This window comes from Galeopterus variegatus, unplaced genomic scaffold (assembly GCF_000696425.1).
Source record: "Galeopterus variegatus unplaced genomic scaffold, G_variegatus-3.0.2 Scaffold8979, whole genome shotgun sequence".
In the NCBI taxonomy this organism is placed as follows: domain Eukaryota; kingdom Metazoa; phylum Chordata; class Mammalia; order Dermoptera; family Cynocephalidae; genus Galeopterus; species Galeopterus variegatus.
This window is the reverse complement of record NW_007735090.1, coordinates 111,958-121,509: the sequence shown is the minus strand read 5'-3', so window position 1 is coordinate 121,509 and position 9,552 is coordinate 111,958. Positions and strand designations below refer to the sequence as shown.

At 42.3% G+C, this 9,552-nt stretch overlaps 1 protein-coding gene across 1 annotated transcript; it reads left to right on the top strand.

Annotated features, from left to right (window-relative positions):
• Positions 1-33: 33 nt before the first annotated feature.
• ACRV1 (acrosomal vesicle protein 1) lies at positions 34-9,186 on the top strand. The gene is made up of 4 exons (XM_008593304.1): positions 34-216; positions 5,688-6,369; positions 7,723-7,842; positions 8,829-9,186. The coding sequence occupies exons 1-4, from the start codon at positions 34-36 to the stop codon at positions 8,951-8,953; spliced, it is 1,110 nt and encodes a 369-aa protein (XP_008591526.1). The 3' UTR covers positions 8,954-9,186.
• The last annotated feature ends 366 nt before the right edge of the window (positions 9,187-9,552 follow it).

The window sequence follows — 9,552 nt, the reverse complement described above, 5'->3', positions numbered from 1 at the left end:
GCCACAAGTCAGTGGGGGCTGGGACCAGAAAACATGGAGGAATGCACACTAGGAACAATTCTTCTCTTGTCAAGCTGCAAGTCAGCACCAACTATGAGTGGCTTCCTGGTGACTGCTGGGGCTTCATGGACCTCTAGGAAAGGATTCTGCACGCAGAATGGTCCAGTGGTCTCAGCCTGTAGCCCTAGGGGCCAAGAAGGGATTCCTGTTGAACAAGTCTGAGAGGCAAATGAAATGGGAGCTCCTCTGCTGAGCTTGTCCAGATTTTTGAGTTTCGGGTGACTCGGTGATTTCTACATGTGCATGTGCTTATGAAGGAGATCAACAGTCCTCCCCCAACTCCCACCCACTAAACCCAACACCCCCACCCATGCTACCCGGCCACTCTCAGCTTGTTCTTCTGGAAATTACCTTCATGTAGTAAGTTTATATCACTATTTCTGATTCACCCATCTTAGATGTTATCTAGTGACTTTTTGTTACAATAGATGAAGATTTATTTCTCTTTAAAATTCCTCTTCCCCTCTCTCCATGCTCTCAATATAGCTAGTTGACAATGCAGGATAAATATTTATTCATCTCTTCAGATATTTATTGAGTATCTAATTATATGCCAGACCCTGGGGATAAAGTAGTGAATGCACAAATAAAACTTGAACAAATGATAAACAATCTGATATATATAGGTAGTGATAAAAACAATGAAGAAAACTGAAGGGAGGTATGATGATAGATAGTGACAGGGGTGCTTTTTTACAGGGTCTTTCTGAAAAGTGATACTTGAGTAGGGAACCAAAAGAAGTAAATGATTGAGGGAAGGAGATATATAGACATATAATGTCAAAGAAAGAAATAATTCATGACACTTGCTAAAGACAATAAGACAGACTTTATTTAGCGGGGGAGGGACTATCATGATAGGTTTAGGGACCACCGCCAAGGGTTCTCATAGTTCGGGAAAGACACTGGGCTCTACTCCAAATACAAAAGTACCGAGTGGGAATTTATTGCCAAGAAGCAGGGTGAGGATCAGTGGATGGAAAATTACTACAACAAAACATCAGGAGTAAGGGAGATTCTATCTAGACAGACCCAACAGAATTCTTGCTGAAGGAGACCTAGATGATGAGATAACCAGGTGATCAGATACCAAGGGTATGTCCAAGAGGCAATAGCCTCAAAGATCTGAGGGAGGCCAGAGGCTGACAGCCAGCAAGAAAATAGGGAGTTAGTCCTACAACTGTAAGGGAATAATTCTGCCCCAAACCTGAATGAGTGTGGAAGTGAATTCTTCTCCAGTCTCTAGGTGGGAGCCCAGCCCTGTTCAACATCTTGATTTTGGCTTCATGAGTCCCTATGTGTAGAAGCCCTAGATTGGTGACCTACAGAGCTGGGAGATAAGTGGGTATTGTTTTAAGCTGCTAGGTTTGTGGTAAGTTTGTCACACAGCAACGGAAAACTAATACATCCCCACTACCTTGAATCCACATGGGTGTGATGCCTGAGCTTTGGGCAGCCATCTTGTGACCAAACAGTAAGAACTAGAGAAAAGGCAAAAGAATGTCAGAAACTTGGCTGTAACACGCAAGCCTCTGACCCAGTGTCAGTGATTGCCTACCTTCAGACTTACGTGAGAAAACAAACCCCTGTTCTTTAAGCCACAGCAGGCTGGTATCCCTCTATTTGAAGAAAGCACTTCTCACTAATACAAAAAGTCACTTTTTTTTTTTTTTTGAGACTTTGGTTTTCTGCTTTATTCTCTTCTCAAATGAAACTGAGTAAAGAAATTTGAGTTGAAAATTATTTTGTTCTTTTTAAGTCGTTCTCTATTTTTTTCTACTTTCCTGTGTTGCTTTTGAGAAGTGTGATGTTGTTACTTTTTCCTGATCCTTTCCATAGATACTGTTTTTCTCTCTATAAACTTTTCTTCTCTTTTAAAAGATGACTGGTAAGGGGATCTTAACCTTTGACTTGGTGTTGTCAGCACCACGCTCTCCCAAGTGAGCTAACCAGCCATCCCTATATTGGGATCCGAACCTGTGGCCTTGGTGTTATCAGCACCGCGCTCTTCTAAGTGAGCCACAGGCCGGCCCTTCTCTATAAACTTTTCTTCTCTTTTAAAAGATGACTGGTAAGGGGATCTTAACCTTTGACTTGGTGTTGTCAGCACCACGCTCTCCCAAGTGAGCTAACCAACCATCCCTATATTGGGATCCGAACCTGTGGCCTTGGTGTTATCAGCACCGCACCTTTGACTTGGTGTTGTCAGCACCACGCTCTCCCAAGTGAGCTAACCAGCCATCCCTATATTGGGATCCGAACCTGTGGCCTTGGTGTTATCAGCACCGCACTCTTCTAAGTGAGCCACAGGCCGGCCCTTCTCTATAAACTTTTAGGATATTCTCTTTATCCCTAGCAGTTGGAAATTATATCACTAAGAATATAATATATAAAGATTTTCATCTACTCCTGGTGCTGACTCTGTGGCCACTACAGTACATCTTTCTGTTTGTTTGTTTTGCCTTCTTTCACTTTAGAAGCTTTTCTAAAATGTTTAGTGATCCTTGGCTATGTGTTCACATTCTATATAATGACTCTAAAATAGCCACCGGAAACCCCGTGTGCATGGAGGGACTTGTCAATAAGTGAAGCTTCACTTTAGGGTAATAGGCACAGAATGGGCAGACAACTCCATCAAAGTCTGTAGGATCTTTCTTCTGGAACCACTCAATCTCTCCAGAGAGGGATGTGCTGATCTCTTGCCTAGTTAGGAAGGAGTTGGTAGAGGTTGCCTGCCAGTATTCAAGAAGTTGGGAAGAGAAGGGAACTGATATCACCACTCAGTATTCAGCCTTCTACTTAATCCTTAAAGTTTCTGTATGACATCTCATCTCTATCCCCTAGCCCTGTACCTAGTGCTCCCTGTTCTATGCCTCTCACCAAAGAATATACCTTCCTTCTCCTAAGGTGGTGGTGGGGGGTCGTTATCTACATGTATAAAATGGGGGTAGCTGGTGGTTGGATATCTGGGTCTAAACTTAAAAGGGATCTGAGGGTCTGTCTTTCTCCTATATAGATTGTTAGGCAGTATTTTTGTTTGCAGCAACCCACACCTTCTTCTGGTAGTTACCCATTTGAGTTTGTCATCTATTTTCTGCCAGAATCACGATTGATACATGCCTACATGAAAAGACTATTTATATAAGTGGGCAGGGTTAAGGAAACAAAAAAGGAAAGTTGGGGCATACAGGTTTTAGAAAAAGCAGGAAATCATTATCATCCTTAGGCCTAGGGGCAGGGGAGGAAAACATGTTACCATAGCCTTGTTGAGAGCTGGTGCCATGGAAGAAAGGACACCCAACGGAAACTTTATCAACTGTGGCAGAGAAGGAATAGGAAGAATAAACACTCCAATCTCTCTCTCTCCCTTCCTGTCCCTCTTTCTCCTCCCCTCCAATCTTGGCTAAACCCAATCTGAAGCCAAATCCAACCAGCAACCAGATGACGAATTCAATAGAAGTCAGCCTTTTTGGGATACAGATCATGGACAAGAAAGGCTGATTTAGAGAACCAAACAGAAAATAACCAGCCAATCACACCTCACTATCAAGAATATGTTCTAAAAAGAGTAGGTATCTTTTAAACTTTATTTCAAAGAGTATATGTTATTTTGGTAATACTTTTTTTTAAAGGTAGGGCAGATGGCCCCAACACACCACCATGCACAGGTCCAATCTGAGAGCTCCTGAACCAGTTGATTTCTTCTAGTTATGGCTTTACAGTCAGTGGGACCCACTGGCCTGAAATAGTCCTGTTGCTACTTCTTTTGGCCACTCAAAATTTGTACCTGATGCTCTGTGAGATGGGAGGATAGGCTTGGGCATTCTGAAGTTCAGTGAAAGTTTGTCCCCCACCAACTGAGTGTAAGGTGTCCTTGTGTAGTTAATGTGCCAAGGAAAGATTTAAGAAGATAGGAATGGGATGTGACCAGAAAGCCATGTCAGAACACAGCAGGGCTATGAACCAGAGACCTTACGAGTCTCTCCCTCATCGCCATGTTGTATTCAAGTTGTCTGTATCTCCTCTGTTAGGATCACCCACTCATGGTGGGCTGTGTTCCTCCTGCCTCCTACGGGAAAAGAGAGGCTATGACCTTTGAGCTGTTGGTGAAATGACAATGTTTTCTGCAATGTTGGTTCTCAGAGATTTTTTTTTTTTTTGCTTTGTTAGACTTTCAAAAGCTAACTCAGAAATGTAGATACACAGCTAGCAGATGGTAGTATGTGCCAGTCACGTGGCAAAGCAATGAGTCATAAACCATAAAAATGACTAAGAAATTAGCTGCTTTTTCAAGCTTTCTTTTATATCAGAAACATCTCTTTATTAAAACTTTAACTATTGAAGAATCAGTCAAGCATATATTTATGGTAACATTTTTAAAATAAAAACTTCCTAAAAGCTTTACTGAATCTTACCTCTCCATTATCAACATATTCTAACTCTAGCCTTTTAGAAAGTCATTGATTATAAGTACTGCAATAATCCCAGAATATATATCAATTGCAGGATGCTTACAGAGTCACTCTGGAACCTTAGACTACCTCAGCCTCAAAGATCCTATAATTCTTCTCAGCTTTTGGCTAGGTTAACTCAGTTTTTGTAATCTACTTGCCCTCCTCTAGGTTGCTCAGTCCAATTACAGAGTAATAATAAAATTTTCTGTTTGGTACTTCCATTCAGTTAAAACAAAAATCATACTTAAGGAATATTTGTCTGGCAGTCATAAATAAGATGAATTACAGGTAGAAGAGACTGGCCAGAAGAGAATGACCATATAAGAGTTTTGTAATTGCTAGTGCAAGTGGGGAGGAGAGAAAACTAAAATTAATTCAGCACCTAGGCAATGGACTAGGCACTTAATTTATTTTCTTGACTACTCATGACAGCTCCATGAAGTGGGTGTAAACGGTATGTCACAACGAATCTCAATTCAGAGACATATAAGATAAGCCAGAATTTTTTACCTTAATTTGTAGCAACTTTGCTTTCTGAGTCCACAACCCACACAGATTGGGGACTGAGTTTGAGAGAGAACCTGACCTTACCAAATAAAGGTGACTTAATCCTTTTTGATTATTTTTGTGGCTCATTAGATATTTGTCATCTTCTAGTTTGAAGTTTATCCTGTCCAAAGTTAAAAATCTTCCACCCTCAATTTAGACTACAATTACTTAGCTATTGAAAACTACTCTCTCTCTCTCTCTCTCTCTCTTTCTCTCTCTCTCTTTCTCTCTCTCTCTCTATCTCTTATCTCCATTTTCTTGCCTTTCACCCATAGAGGAATTGGAGGGAGGACTGGTAGTGGACTGCTGATCACACAAGTGATGACACATTGATTTTCTAATGCCGTCTTTGTCAGGGAGACACATTCATTCCCCTTCATGTGCTTCTGGTGCTTCTGGCTGAGTGGGTCCCTCTGTGCAGTTCTTAATAATGTGAATCCTAAAGTCTTCCCTTCAATCCCAGAGGTAGTCTCTGTGTGTTTCATTAAATACCTCTGTCCTCCATGGTCTCTTGGGGTACTTAGTTGACCTCTCCCGACATCTGTACTATCTTCAGGTACCTGATCTAGGCCTACAGGAAACCTACGTGTCACACAACATTAGCCTCACTCCATAGAAAAGTAGTCTTTACCCCATTCTCTCTCACCTTCACCATCTCTCTTCTGTTCCTTCTCCATCCCAGGAGCATCAGGCCAGCCTGATGAGCCTCCCGGCTCTATGCACCATGAAGCTTCAGTTCAGCAATTTTCAGGTGAGTACTCTTCACTTGGAAACCCTTCAGATGCTGAGGCTTTATATGAAACTTATTCAGGCAAGAACACTTTAAGTGAGCACGGTTCAAGTGAGCACAGTTCAAGTCATCGTGCTATGGTTGAGCACACTGCGGGTGAGCACACTGCAGGTGAACAGTCTTCAGATGAAAAGCCTTCACGTGAGCATACTTTGGCTGAACAGCCTTCAGGTGAACAGCCTTCAGCTGAAAAGCCTTCAGGTGAACAGGCTCTGGGTGAACAGGCTCCGGGTGAACAGGCTCCGGGTGAACAGGCTCCGGGTGAACAGGCTCCGGGTGAACAGGCTTCGGGTGAACAGCCTTCGGGTGAAAAGCCTTCAGCTGAACAGGCTTCAGAAGGTGAAAAGGCTTCAGGAGAACAGGCTTTGGGTGAAAATCCTTCAGGTGAACAAACTTCAGTAGAACAGGCTTCAGGAGAAAAGTCTTCAGCAGAACAGGCTTCAGGAGAACAGCCTTCAATGGAACAGGCTTCGGGGGAACAGCCTTCAGGTGCACCATTTTCAAGCACATCTTCAGGTGAGTCACATTTGGATGAGTACCAGTCATTGACTTCAGGTGGGAAGTGGGGAACACATCAAAAAACCCCAATATTAGGGAAGGAATGTAGAAGAAAGAATTGTTAACACTTCATAAACAGCTTTCCCAAACACTCTCTAGGTCTCTTCACAATAATACCAAGAGACAGGTTCCAGGTTTTATGAGGCCCTGAAGGCTAAACAATTTGGAGGACCCTGTTTAAGAAAAACAACAACAAAAAAATGCTAGTAGCCCCTCCAACTCCACTCCCTGTAAGAAATTATAAATACAAATGCTGTGGCTCCCCTAGAAGGGGCTTATGGAAATGCAGCGTTCTGAAGATTAACCTTCATCAGCTGCATGCTAACCTGCCTCTTAACAAACTATGTTAGAATGTTATAACTTTTGCAAACCCTGTAAAGAGATGTCTAGCACTGTAGCTGGTGGTTATTTTGCTGAAAAATGGAATGTAAAATGTGCAAACACTTTTGTCTGTTAGAATCAGAAATAAGTTCCCAGGACAACTGCAATTCTGCGGCTCTCATTTAAAAGTGGTTGTTCAAGGAAAGAAAACAAGACCTAAAGTCTGATGCCTCAAGTTTTTACCAGATATGAATACTTCATATTTAACCCCATTGCATTAGTATTACTCTAAATTTTCAAATGAGGGAAGTGAGGCTAAAGTAATATGCCCAGTACCACACAGCTACAAAGTGGCAACCCTTGGATGCAAACTAGGTCTGTCCAAAGTCCATACTCTTACCATTTCTTTATGCTTCCCAAAATAGGGGATTAGCAGTAGAGATAGTGAAATAGGTGATACAGAAGCATTTCAGAGACTGTCATTAAAGACCTTTGATAAGGTCAATTTGAAAATGGAGACTGATGCAGACTCTTCACGAGGTTTGAGATGTTAGAGAATTCTAACATAGCTTATTAATCAGTCAAATTTGATTCCAAGTGTTTAGGCTTTTAAGTGACAGTATGATGGGGAGTACGAAAAAGTCAGTCACGTAATACTTTGCTCCTGCTGAGTCAGACATGACAGAAAGGCATCTAATTATAAATGTCCAAGAAGCCAATGGGGATATGGACTGCAGTAAAAGTCAATATTAGAGATATAAATCTGGGATTCATCAGCAGTGAAGGTCATACATGAAGCAGTGAGAATGAAGGGATTTCCTCTGGAAGAGCTCCATCAGACACAGAGCCTGCAGATCCCCAACAAGAACTAATAAATGAATGTGTTGTATCCAGGCTACTTACTGCCCATCATCCTTCCCCAGATGTGAGACTCAAGGCTACACACCTGATCCATAAGGGGATTTCATTAGGCTTATCTTAAATTTTCAGGCACAATATTAAATTGCCACACATGTGCTTATATGAATGATCAGGGAAAATGTCTTCGTGGAGAGGGAGTCTGCACCACTGAGAATTCCCAGCAATGCATGTTAAAGAAGATCTTTGAAGGTATGTGGGGATTTTATGAGGCAATCTTTTTGCCAGACAACACATCAACCAACTTAACTACTGATGGGGGGCAGTTGGGGTGGCAGGGGCCTTGGGAGGGATCAAGGAACTTGGAGATTCATTCCAGGATTTAGAGTAGAACCTCAGGTACTGATGGAGAGGTAGCTAAGTAATTCTAGTCTAAATTGAGGGTGGCAAAGGGAGGAATCAGAGATGACGGAGGTTTTGAAGAGGTGGTATAGAAAACATAAGGGAATCTCAGGAAAACAAGCAGATTTGGGGAGGAAAATAATGAGGTTCATTTGGGGCACAGTAAGTTTTAAGATTCCGTTAGCATGTCTGCATGGAGATGACCATGAGTTAGTTGGAAATGTGAGAATTCAACTTGGGAGAGCAGAGATAATTGGATTCAGGGCAGTAGACAAAGCAGTAGGGAAGACCTTATCAGAAGACAGTGTCAAGAAAGGGGGTGTAGTCAACAGCATGATGTGCATGCACTGAGGTCAAAGAAGAGTCCTGAGAAAAGCCTGCAGAATTTGATGTGTAGACCTCTAGCAACCTTTGAGAGGAAAGTTTCAGCACAGTGGGGTCATGATTCTGAGTGCTCGGGGCCAAGATATGAATGAGAAGGAAGTTAAGGTGGTGAGGATAAGCTAGCTCTCTGGAGAGGTTTGTGGGGAAAGGAAGGATAGTGGTAGGAGAGTAGCGTGGTCAACAGAAAACATTTTTGAGTTTAGGGTAAACTTGAGTCTGTTTGTAAACCAAAAAAGGAGCCAGTAGAGAGAAAGAGACTGAAAATATAAGAGAGGAGTGGCAACTGATGGGAGGAAGGTCCCAGAGGAGGCAGACAGAAGAGAAAGGGGAGGAAGAATATAAAAGTGGAGGTCTTAGCCATCCTTACATGGGAACATCGGGTAGCATGGATAAAGGCTAAGGTTGGAGGAAAAATCCTTCTGCTCACTATAGTCTGTCTCTGCTCCTTTCAGGTGGAAAACTCCAATTCATGGTTCAGGGGTGTGAGAACATGTGCCCATCTATGAACCTCTTTTCCCATGGAACCAGAATGCAAATTATCTGCTGTAAAAATCAACCTTTCTGCAACAATGTCTAGAAACCTGTGCCCTTGCTTCTTACTCTGGCTCAGGCAGCAAAAAATTTCCATCACCCTACTTGGCTCAATTTATATTTAGTTTCTTCCCCAGTCAACAACTAATCCCATCTGCCTCTGCCTGAGCATCAGACAGCATGCTGAATATCTTATCTTTCCTCTCCTATTCCTGTCCTGTTACCTATTCTTCACTGTCTTTCCTGCTCCCCCTACTCTATCTCTCAATAGCCCTGATTTTTTTTCAATAAATTACTCTGCCTCTGCCTGAGCATCAGACAGCATGCTGAATATCTTATCTTTCCTCTCCTATTCCTGCCCTGTTACCTATTCTTCACTGTCTTTCCTGCTCCCCCTACTCTATCTCTCAATAGCCCTGATTTTTTTTCAATAAATTACACATGATTAAAGAACATAGGCTACAGACAGACTTCTTTTCCCATCAGTCCACTTGCAGGGTCAGCCTGAGCTTCCTTCCATCCCACGCACTAAAGTGGACAGAATGAAAGTGAAGGGGTCTCCCACATCACAGACAACAAAGAGGAATGCAAAGTAGGTATTAGCCTTTCATGGGACTTAAACAATATTGCAGTTACTTCTCTCTG